Below are 13,136 nucleotides of genomic sequence, written 5' to 3'. Positions count from 1 at the left end.
ACCGAAATTTACATGCTTATCTTGCCATTTAGATAAGTCTATTCATTTCCCCACCAATACACACAAGTTAACCAGTTAAACGTACGCAATTGAAATCATTCGAATAAAGAACCTTAACTGCCAGGATTATTTGAATAACACCAATTCCTGTTTGTAATGGAGGATAAGATACTCAGAAACTTATCAGCCTCAGAGTTGGTCAAAATTGACTAATACGTGATTAAAGTCGGCCAAATGTTGTGTTTTTTTTTTCTTATAGCAAAACCACATCGGGCTATCTGCTGAGTCTACCGAGGGGAATCGAACCGCTGTACCAGCGTGGGACGGACCAAAAGAGACTAATACACGATCGTTAAGACATGTGGTAGCACTTTAGAGATATAGAGCTAAACCTAAATAACTGCAGTTTCACCAAACTAATTTCATGTTAGTATTTCGAACGCTGAAGACCAGAACTCCATCAGAACTATCAACAATAAATTCTGCCTAGCGAGCCTTCAACACAATGAGAAACGCCGTGAACCGATTTTAAAAAATGTACAGTTTTTTGTTTGAACTGCTATACTCCAATTCTACAGGGTGTTCGGAAAGTCATTGTGCAGTTTTGTAATCATATTTTATTCAGTCTATTTCAAGCCAGCAACTGATAGCGATGTTTAGAAACAAAATAAGAAGGATCCAAGACTGTATTGATGCCAACGGGGGTCACTTTCAACATTGTTTATAATTGTCATTCATATTTACCTCCTGTATTCTATATTGAAACATGTCTGTTAATAAATATATAAGTGCACAGTGACTTTCCGAACAACCTGTACATGAACTTAGTGCTAGTAAATGGGCATCCAATATCGTTCACGTTTCTTGACGATCAAATCCTTACATCTATTTGGTCTTTGAAAGTAAATTTTAATGCTAGCATTTTTCTTCTTTAAACAGCAAAGGCTTGCATATGCTATATACTATTTCCTTCACTTGTTTCCCGCAATGATAATCAAATGCTATTTTTATAGACTATAAACTTTGGTAAAAGGCATTCAGTATTACATCATTAACCATAGCAATGTCGCACTGCCACATTAAACTTGCACCTTTCTCATCATGCGATTATAATGAACACATTTATATACAGAAACGAAGTGTAGATGGTAAATTTGCCTAATTTATTTCAACAGAAATTCCATTATTTATTCCAGTTTACATTGTAAGTTTATCACATTACTCATTTCCCAGAAAATACAATTTATACGTTTACTAACAAGTATTATCGTACTTCCAAATGTGACTGACAGCAGATTTTTAAAATTTACTAATACTTGTTACCGTATAATCGAAATATTAACTCTAAAATTAGATTAACTTAGAATACAAAACAAAACAAACTGTTTTTGCAATAGTTTTCAACAGCGACAAAAACAACAAAAAACACACGACCCAGCAGTGTGAATATTTAACAGTAAGAGCTATTCATATATTAATATAAAACGTATGAGTAAAAATAACCACCAAGTATTTCAAAGCTGTCCTTTTGCACACACCCAATAAAAATAAGAAGTAAACACACTTTCCACATTTCAGGGAATCAGCAACACCTGTTAAAACTGTTGTAAAGTGCTAATGGCAGGTAGAAATATAAAACTGTTGTAAAGTGCTAATGGCAGGTAGAAATGTAAAACTGTTTTAACAGAAGATCTTTGTATTTTCGTTTTTCCAAATCTAAAGCCAGCCTTGTACCTGTTGTAAACTTCAATAGCCTCTGTTTAACATTACTTTCTGGAAGGATGGTGGTGGTTATGATAATCAAGCACAAAGCTACACAAAGGGCTATCTGTGCTCTGCCCACCACGGATATTGGAACCTGGGTTTCTGCCAGTGGAAGTGCGTGTAGGGGGGGGGGGTCTGGAAGGAGAAAAAGAATCAGTGAGGAGATCTTAATTCTCATTATAAGATAATATTTCAATCTCCCCCTAAGTCTTCCCAGTAAGTCAACGTCCGTTATACCACTTGATTTGTAATTCGTACGACTAAAATTGCAAACTTCGGTATATCAGTTTTACACTTAACATTAGAGCACTGTTTTGATGGCTTGATATAATTGGTTGGGTTTATTTTGAATTTCATGCAATCTACACGTGAGCTATCTGCGCTAGCTGTCCCTAATGTAACAGTGAAAGACAGCAAGTCATCACCACCCATCGCCAACTCTTGGACTTATGTTTTTACTTCGAATAGTGGAACTGACTGGCACAATATAATGCCCCCACAGGTGAATGGGTGACCATGTTTGGTGGTTGATATAAACCACTGAACCAAGATTCTTTTCTGCAGTTATGCGATTGAATGGGTTCTCATCTGTTTCGGTCTCGTGATCCAAATGATAACCTCATCCTTATTGTACTTATATATTTATTATTTGCTACGACATGGCCCAACTTAACCATTTGGTTCAAGCCATTCGTTAGTACATGAACACCTTCAATATAACCAGATATATTGAAGATGAAGAGATCAACGTCATCAGCAAGCTTTACCGATTTATTACTTATGTTCCTATCAATGTTATTCATGCAGAGGAAAAACTAAGGCCCAAGCACTGACCTTAGAAGCTCAATACTAGTAACAAAGGACCAAGTTTGACTGGACCCGTATCATTAACTTTTGTTTCTCTCATCGCTACCATTCAGTCCAATTAACTAGTATTTTTCAGACATTATTTCTTTATTTCTCTATTCCAACTATTATTAAACCTAATTAACTAGTATTTCCCTAATCTTCAATGATGCAATGTCCTTATTTCTCTATTCCAACTATTATTATACCTAATTAACTAGTACTTCCCTAATCCCCAAAGATTTTATTTTCTTAACCAACCTTACGCTGAATGTAAGAAAACTAACACAAAGTCCACATCTTTTTTTAAATCCAAATAACACATAACATTTTAAAAAAAATAACGTTAAGAGATTCATAAAGCAGGAAGCGCCTTCATGTAAATCCATTTAATTGCCTTTTATATATTTCACCAAATGATTTTCCACAGATACTTTTACCAGAATAATTAAAATATCCCTGTTATAGACTAACTTGTGAATATTGTCCAGAGCAGTTCACCACTCTTACAAATATATAACAGAGAAAGCGACTTAATCGAAATTTTGAATATTTTAAGACCTTGGACGATCACATACAATGGATAAAGAAAGGTAGAGCGAAAAACCTTTACTAACTTTATATTTTAAATTTTATATCAAGGTAAAACATTTACGAAACAATTTTTACCCACTTCAACACAGTTTGTATGAAGAAAATAGAGGGGTATCAAATTCGGGGTAAAAAAAATAGCTTACATCAAAACTTTAACTCGTTTTAAATCCTATTAAAACCGTATTCGTTCACGGCTTATTGGAGAATTTCTAATACATCTCTACGCCAAGCACTTCTTAACAAAATATTTATTTATAACCGTAAATAATAATAATTCTTTATACTTTCTTATGAAGTGTTATTTAACGGAGTAACGTCGCTAGTATGTTTCTAAAGTTAAACTAGCTTGTTAAAATTATTTTTAGAACTCTGTTAGTTTTTTTCAACAGAATTACGCGACTACACGTGAAAGCTGAGTCACATACAAACAAAATAGTAGACTATAAATATATATTGTAACAAGAGGTTTCCATAAAGATTACATTTGGAATTCGCTACTTTCCGTTTGATTTGTTGTTAACCCTCAAACTGAGGGGCTGTGTTCTACTCAAAGCTGGTAACGAAATCCGACTTTTAAACCACTAAGAACTCAGACCTGCCGCTCGGGCGACCTACTGGTAAGAATAATGTTATAAATAAACGTGAAAGAGAATCTAATATGACGAAGACTTTGTATCAATATCATTCATTCTACACAAGGGATACACTTTCTTCTCACTCTGTCTGTCGTCCACTATCAGACGTCTTACGTTTGACTGCCAAAACAATGTATAAAACAAACTGACAATTATTATTTAAATATTTTAAGTTTTTGAATTAAAGAGGATAAGATTCAACTTGAGTACCGGAAGTGCAAGTTCACAGTTTAACTGTTTATTTCATACAAGGTTCAGAATGTCAACAAACACAAATAAAACACCACTTATTACACTATCACAAAAAAACAACGAACACAAATAAAACACCACTTATTACACTATCACAAAAAAACAACGAACACAAATAAAACACCATTTATTACACAATCACAAAAAACAAAGACGAACAAAACACTGTCATTTAAGAATTCTGTTGCTGTTATTTTCAAAACAATCAATCCTAATATCTAAAAATCATGTTAAACAAATGACAATTCTCTTATCAAGGTACTCACATGTGGAATAATGTAGAAAAAAAGTAACATTAATACAAGATCATCTTGAAGTCTTACATAAGTGTGATCTCATTGTGGCGAGTAAAATACAACTAAAAACAATATGTAATGTTTTCTTATCAGTCAACCAATATTATTAAACAAACTACAACCAACAGATAAAGCAACATACGAGAAACTTGACAAACAATAATTTACGACTTATGCATGATGAGCGACAAAACCAATCAAATTTACAAATATCCGCCTTTACCTTCGAATTAGGTTATAAAATGTTAACAAAACATAAGAAAACTTACGATGTCGATTCATTTCTGTCAAGTGGCTTCTCTACAGTATCACCTGAAAAACAGAATAACATAATAAGCACAGTCATAGTTCCGTGAAATGGCTACAGAGTTTACATTGCTGTTTGGTCCTACTGTTTTATATTTTAAAACAACATTGAGTGCTCTTTTTATACTCTCATTGTATTAGAAGTTCTCAAAATCCAAGACATCGAAACCTTTGACAGTAATTACAACAAATAATCAGTCGACCGAATAAGGTAATAAATGAATACTCAACCTACAAGGAAACTACTAGTTCGAAAACGCAAACTCGTATATACACACCTCACTTTGAACTGCAATACTGTATTACTTTAGAATTATTATGGAATAATAAACTGCACGTCTTTAATTTATATAAACATTTTTAAACATATCGCAATATTCAAAAAAATTTGCTTATCTCTCATGAAGAATAAATATCTATGCAAGTATATGGCCACTGTTATAACACCAAAAAACGTATAGCAACAATACTAATGAAATTTAAGTTAATGATAAATCTAAATCTTATGTATAAATAGGCCCAACTAATAAATGTTTTAGTAAAACAAACTAAGCCTAGTATTGTAAATACCAAAAAAGCAGTCAGAACAACCGCAAAACACTTTCAAAATATTAGCTTTTCTTGTGAAAAATATTAACATTAATATTTCGAGTAATTTACTTGTGATGTAAGTTGGGCAAATTTTTTATAACGATTGCACGTTAAAACGTTACACGAATATTCAAGCAAATTACATATTCACCAGTACTGCAATATTCTAAGCAGCTGGTAAACTACTTAGTGACAAGAACCGCAATCTTCCAAGCAGCTGGTAAACTACTTACTGACAAGAACCGAAATCTTCCAAGCAGCTGGTAAACTACTTACTGACAAGAACCGAAATCTTCCAAGCAGCTGGTAAACTACTTACTGACAAGAACCGAAATCTTCCAAGCAGCTGGTAAACTACTTACTGACAAGAACCGCAATCTTCTAAGCAGCTGGTAAACTACTTACTGACAAGAACCGCAATCTTCTAAGCAGCTGGTAAACTACTTACTGACAAGAACCGCAATTTTCTAAGCAGCTTGTAAGCTACTTAGTGACAAGTGCCGCAATCTTCTAAGCAGCTGGTAAACTATTAAGCCAAAAATACCGTAATCTTCTATGCAGCTGGTAAACTATAAAATATGAAAGTATTTCTAAATAGCTATAAGTCTTCTTCTTTGTCAAATTCTTAAAAAAATTGGTACGTGTAACGGATCCATTGTAATACATTTATTTTAATATCTATGCTTGTTTCAGTTGAATAAATAATTATAGATGCATGTAACGTATATTATTAAATGCGAATAACTAACGTCCCCCCCGTTCTCTGAATTTGAAGAGGATTCTCGAGTATAGGTACCAACAATGTGAACATCTAAAATAGTAGTGATTGCCAGTATTGTTGCCAAGCGAACGTTCGAGAATCTCGCCTAATAAGTATAACAGCATTTCATCGCAACACTCAGGGAGACAGTTTAATAATATTGTTGGTTACTTACAGTCAATATACTACTACAAGCTACAAAAGCTATAATTATTATTGATCGGAAAACAACAGATATTTGACCAGAAACGTTTATAGGTTTCGAATGTAAACGTCAGTGAATTAACTTCGGACGTTAGTATTTCTGCAAGAGCACGAGATATTTTCGTCGAAAAAAAACAAACTCGCATGTCAAGAAGAGAGTTAGCTAGCTTTCCCAATGTATCAACATTAAAGTAATTTGCCCCATGTGAACCGTCGACAAAGAAGTATTCAGTTCCAGAACAGATAGAAGATTCGATATTGTTTGCAACTTTGTAACATTTTGGTATATAAATATTATTTGTAACAACCGTTATTATAAATTATATTGTTTATTTCAGGTATATTAAAATATATTGTTTGGTTTTTGAATTTTGCGCAAAACTATACGAGGGCTATCTGCACTAGCTGTTCCTAATTTAGCAGTGTAAGACTAGAAAGAAGGCAGCTAGTTATCACCTCCCACTGCCAACTCTTGGGCTACTCTTTTACCAAAGAATAGTGGGATTGACCGTCACATTATAATACCCCCACGGCTGAAAGGGCAAGCATGTTTGGTGCGACGGGGATTCGAACTCGCGACCCTCAGATTACGAATGCCTTAACCACCTGGCTATGGCAGGCCCCTAAAAATGTGAAGCAATTATTTTTATTAACAAGTTTGTGTCAGTCGCAACGAGACGAGTGCGAAAATAGAACATTTGTGCTAGAAATTGAAGGCAAACAATCTCTAGCTGAATTTCTTAAAACACTAACATGTAATAATTTTAACCTGACATCACTTAACTCTTAAATTGCCAGTCGTCAGCAGTTAGTTCAAAACTCTGTTTACCTCACAACAATAACTGAATAAAATTTGTGTTCACTTTTAATCCATTCAATTCTCTGTGCTACATGCAATTTTTCTGTAATACTACAAAGAAGGTCGATTACTAATAAAATAAAGTAACAATTTTGATGAATAGTATACGACAATGCGGTATAATAATTAGCTCAGATCGACCGCAACAGAAATATGAGTTACGTTTCGTTGTCGCAACTTTGCACGCACTAACTACAGATACAGTGCAGCTTCTATAGAAGTGTACTGTACAATTTCCATGTTGAAGCAATTATATACTTCCAACAAGTTGCCATGCAAAAACAAATATGGTCTGTCTTCTCATCGATAATAAAAAAATGAGTTATTTTAATAAATAGACCGTAACTCGATCTCACTAACAGTGCTTATTTCATAAGGTTCAGTGGTGAATTTAGTTTCCCAACGACATGGAAAAAAAAGATAAATATTCAAAGAAATTACAACATATACTGTTTATCACATATATCATAAAATCCCCATTAAAAAAAAAGAATCTTATGTGTATAGCCTTTTCAAAACACCCGAGCTTCGTCATAAGGTTCGAAGACCTGTCATAATTCACAGAGACCCCAACGTACGAACCTCTTGCATTGTCCCTAATTCCCTATATAGCTACGAGGAGGTCCGTAAACCGAGAGGGGAAAAATGCGTTAGTCCACCCCCTCCTCTTTTGGTACGTGAATTCGTATACCATGTTTGGCCTCGACAGATTGTAGGTGGCCTCACGCAGTTTCAAACATTAAATCTGGAACAAAAATTATTACAGATCCTGGTTGAATGGTCTAGAAATTCTAATCCTAAGTATCTTACATGTCAGGGTGGTACTTCTAGGGGTGCTTTAGTCCCTTTGGTTTAAGAGTGGGGGGTGGCTATGCCTGCCAAGTTTATTCCTGCTGGCTCAAAAACAGAGAAATTCGCGAAAAATTTACGTCGTGAATTAATATATGTGACTAACCTTTTCCCAACAGTGAATTTTATTTATGCAAGCCTAACCCAGGTTACGTAAATAAATAAAACACATCCAAATATATAATTTTATAACCGTCCCAATTTTTGGCGAACTTTAAAAATGTACAAATTCGTCAAATTGCAATTTGTTAAAAGTTACGCAAACACGACATTTGCACTCCAGCCAGATAAATACAAGTTTATTTAAACCAACGTTTCGCCTTTACGGCTTCTTCAGCTTTAATATAGTTTTTTTTTCTTCTTCTCAACTTTCATCAACATATGTAAATTCTTCCAGTATGCACTACAAATTGTGGATGACAAACTGCAATGTTGGCTAGTTATTCTTATTTATTCCTCTTAATATGTAGATCGTAATGAACGATTTTCATATAATAAAATATTAATGAATGCTCTACTATAAAATTATCATCGGTTCAGATCAGTAAGAATGAAAAGACGAAAAGTAGGGTTGTAATTCTAATTAACGTGGAATAATGTTATTGATGAGAAGTAGGGTGGGAATTCTGATTAACGTGGAATAATGCTACTGATGAGAAGTAGGGTGAGAATTCTGATTAACGTGGAATAATGTTACTGATGAGAAGTAGGGTGAGAATTCTGATTAACGTGGAATAATGTTACTGATGAGAAGTAGGGTAGGAATTCTGATTAACGTGGAATAATGTTACTGATGTAGGAAGTAGGGGAATTCTGATTAACGTGGAATAATGTTACTGATGAGAAGTAGGGTAGGAATTCTGATTAACGTGGAATAATGCTACTGATGAGAAGTAGGGTGAGAATTCTGATTAACGTGGAATAATGTTATTGATGAGAAGTAGGGTGGGAATTCTGATTAACGTGGAATAATGTTACTGATGAGAAGTAGGGTAGAATTCTGATTAACGTGGAATAATGTTACTGATGAGAAGTAGGGTGAGAATTCTGGTTAACGTGGAATAATGCTACTGATGAGAAGTAGGGTGAGAATTCTGATTAACGTGGAATAATGTTATTGATGAGAAGTAGGGTGGGAATTCTGATTAACGTGGAATAATGTTACTGATGAGAAGTAGGGTAGGAATTCTGATTAACGTGGAATAATGTTACTGATGAGAAGTAGGGTGAGAATTCTGGTTAACGTGGAATAATGTTACTGATGAGAAGTAGGGTGAGAATTCTGATTAACGTGGAATAATGCTACTGATGAGAAGTAGGGTGAGAATTCTGATTAACGTGGAATAATGTTATTGATGAGAAGTAGGGTGAATTCTGATTAACGTGGAATAATGTTATTGATGAGAAGTAGGGTGGGAATTTGATTAACGTGGAATAATGTTATTGATGAGAAGTAGGGTAGGAATTCTGATTAACGTGGAATAATGTTACTGATGAGAAGTAGGGTAGGAATTCTGATTAACGTGGAATAATGTTACTGATGAGAAGTAGGGTGAGAATTCTGGTTAACGTGGAATAATGTTACTGATTGGAAGTAGGGTTGGAATTCTGATTAACGTGAAATAATGTTACTGATGAGAAGTAGGGTGAGAATTCTGGTTAACGTGGAATAATGTTACTGATGAGAAGTAGGGTGAGAATTCTGGTTAACGTGGAATAATGTTACTGATGAGAAGTAGGGTGGGAATTCTGATTAACGTGGAATAATGCTACTGATTGGAAATAGGGTTGGAATTCTGATTAACGTGGAATAATGTTACTGATGAGAAGTAGGGTAGGAATTCTGATTAACGTCGAATAATGTTACTGATGAGAAGTAGGGTGGGAATTCTGATTAACGTGGAATAATGCTACTGATTGGAAGTAGGGTTGGAATTCTGATTAACGTGATTAATGTTACTGATGGGAACAAAAGTACAAACAATTAGTCTGTCCGAAAATGGTATTAGTAATTTATCGCTATGTCTCAGTAGCAAGAAACAGGCAGAAAAAGACTGATATTAGCAACTTAATACACAAACAAAACTGAACAAGTCCAGAAAAAAAATGTTTAATACCTCAGGTTCAACAGATGACTCCGTAACTACCTCACAAACCTTTCATTTCTGAAACACTGGTTCCTCATCTACGTAACACTGTTCTATGTTAGGTTAACAGGATTATGTTTAAATACAAAATACTATATATTACAATTTACCACATCGTGCATTTTACCCCAAACTCTAAAGAGAAAAGATAACTTCGAACTGCAAGTGAAATGAACTTCACCGTCCAATAAAAATGCATGTATGCTGACAGTACTTTTTTATTGGTTTTATGATTTGAATTTGTGTTAAAACTTGGGGCAATATTAACAATGATAAATAAATAAAACCTATACGTTAATAAACTGGACAAACTTGGTTGGACCATCTAAGCCAGAATCGTTAATTTACACACTTATATATATAAGTGTTAGAGCAGTGTTTCCTAAAGTGAGGTACGCGCGAGGGATTAGAACAGCCAACAGTACAATAATGTAAAATTAAGAGCTTTTTGTTATTAAGAACAAAGAGCTATCCGTGTTCTGCCCACCTGAGAGATCGAAACCCAGCAGACACGCCACTCTGCTGCTGGGAGTGGGGGTATAAAGTATTTAAAAACGTATTATTAATCTAAAAGTAATCACTACATATAGCAGTGTATTACATATCATTTAACTCAATCTTTCCCCAATAATTATTTTTAAATAGGTGTAAGTACATGAAAGTATGTTTATAAAAGGCGTGTCGATGACAAATGTTTGAGAAACGTTTGAACACAAAATATTTCACGTGTATTCATGCACTGTACTTACAAACAAAATGTTATCAAAATTTAAAAGGTTCTATTCGTTTGATCAAACATGTTTTTATGTTATATAATTATTTTTCACATATTTTTTCTCTGCCTATTTCCCTCTCTCTAATATAAGCTTTAAATTGTTTAGACTCCAAAATTTTCATACAATGTTACGCGAAGGACTGTATTAAAAACAGGAAATCCAAATTTGTTGTAACATTTAAATGAGCAAAAACAAGCTGAAACAAAAAACAAACTTAAAAGGATCCCCAGAGTCAAGGCTATAAGGTGGGATATAAAATGTGCCATGGGTTTCAGAGGTGCCTAAGTTAGGGCCTACACTACAGTGGGGATACACCGTACATCAGTCTTAACCTCCGTTCGCCAGTCTCACGAAAAAAAAAAAAAAAAAAACAGTATAGTATAAATAGGTTAGGAGAGCAAGGTGTGGGTTCAGAAGCTCACAACGTCCCATATCTATACCAGCTTTCTATGCTTACAGAAACTTGTGGGAAAAGTAAGTGGTCTCAAAGACAATAATAAAAGAGAAAAAGGAACAAGGTACTAAACTACCATTAGGAGGTAAGTAAGACAAAATAACTTCCTGATGTTTGTCATTCAGCCTCCATTGTAGTACTGAAGCACTATATAGTAGCACAGTAGACAAATTATACTAGTATTAGATACATAGCTTCAATACTATTATTTAACTGTTAATAGACGATTAAAACTCAGCACTTTATATCAACAACAAATTTGATATCAAATAAACATTCAAAAGAATTTGGTAAAGAATTTTGATAGTTACAGTTGTCACAATGGTAATAACTCCCCAATAACTTCACGCTCAACCAATGTTATTGTTCATACACTGACTTCCAAGACAAAACAAAAGCGATTGGTAGTGCACTATACACAAACATATAGAGTTATACTATATCCAATTAATAAGATAATAGCCTACTGTTCTTTTACAACAAGAAACCAGTCGCTTCCTGCCACAATGCACGTCTGATACATACAAAACGAGTCTGGTATGGCCAGGTGGTTAGGGCACTCGACTCGTAATCCGAGGGTCGCGGGTTCGAATCCCCGTCATCGTACATGCTCGCCCGTTTAGCTATGCGGATATTATAATGGCACGGTAAACCTCACTATTCGATGATTAGAGAGTAGTCCAAGAGTTAGCGGTGGATGGTGATGATGAACAGCCGCCTTCCCTCTAGTCTTACACTGCTAAACTAGGGACAGCTAGTGCAGATAGACATTTTGTGTGTTTGTTTTTGAATTTCGCGCAAAGCTACACGAGGGCTAGGTTGTGTTACAGTATATGTAAACAAGACACCTGAAGGCTAGCTCTTAAATCTGGACTGGTTTCTACTACAGTGTATTTTCCCCGTGACTCCCCTATTAAGTTAACATGAACTGAGAATTAATCTTCCCTTAATACGTATAACAAGCGAGATCACTAAAGCAGGACAATATCTATTACTGGAAAACACCGATAACTCTAACCTACTGAGCATTTCATCGTCATAAAACAGGTGACTCAAATTATATACAATGATGCTATATTCTCGAAGATACATCGATTATTTGGAATCCACCCCCCTCTACAGTTGTGAACATTTATATACTTGTCCGTTGACAGGGTAAGTCCGGAATTAGTTTCACTGGATGATAAGAAGTTACACAGATATTGATATTCTTTTTATTATATGTTGTCTGTTAGTCAGTAGATACTAAAATGACGTCACACAAGAGACGCTTAACGTTGCAATTTGTGTTTCTTTAACGTCAGTAAAACGTGCCATGAATCACGAGAAGAATTACGCACTCTGTAGGCTACAACACATGGTACATATGAACTTGAAAAGCAAGAAATAAAAATATCTGCTACTCTTAATTTTACTGTTATTTACTCTTGAAATAGAACAGTTTCGGGAACCCTGTGAAAGTACTTCTGGTGTAACTCATTTAAGTACTAAAAAAGAGGGATTCTTCAATAGCCGCGGCTGTAATACAACTCAAATCGGTCAATAGATAAAGCAATAAGCTAACACTTTGTTCTTAGAAAAAAAACGAAGAACAAAAATTCAACACCATTTTTCGAGCCACCATACCGCGATTAAATGATGCGTTTTTGTTGCAAAACAATGCGATCATTTTTCACATATTCTATATCGAAATATGGATTGTAGAAAAACAATCTGTTATTTCGTTCTTAGTTCATATCAAAATACAGAGAGTAGACATATGAGTGAAAGGTAGAAATACGAAATACTAATCACTTTTTTTTG

At 34.5% G+C, this 13,136-nt stretch overlaps 1 protein-coding gene across 6 annotated transcripts in view; it reads right to left on the bottom strand.

Moving 5' to 3' along the window:
• LOC143244340 (uncharacterized) overlaps positions 1-13,136 on the bottom strand; it is a 191,352-nt gene that overhangs the window by 83,116 nt on the left and 95,100 nt on the right. For all 6 annotated transcript variants that reach the window (XM_076488824.1, XM_076488823.1, XM_076488825.1 and 3 more), the window contains one exon: positions 4,657-4,699. In XM_076488824.1, the coding sequence (XP_076344939.1) occupies positions 4,657-4,699 (43 nt within the window). The remainder of the gene's footprint in view (positions 1-4,656; positions 4,700-13,136) is intronic.

Source organism: Tachypleus tridentatus, chromosome 2, assembly GCF_004210375.1.
Source record: "Tachypleus tridentatus isolate NWPU-2018 chromosome 2, ASM421037v1, whole genome shotgun sequence".
Lineage (NCBI taxonomy): Eukaryota > Metazoa > Arthropoda > Merostomata > Xiphosura > Limulidae > Tachypleus > Tachypleus tridentatus.
Note: the sequence above shows the minus strand (reverse complement) of the source record. Positions and strands in the feature narration are given on the sequence as shown.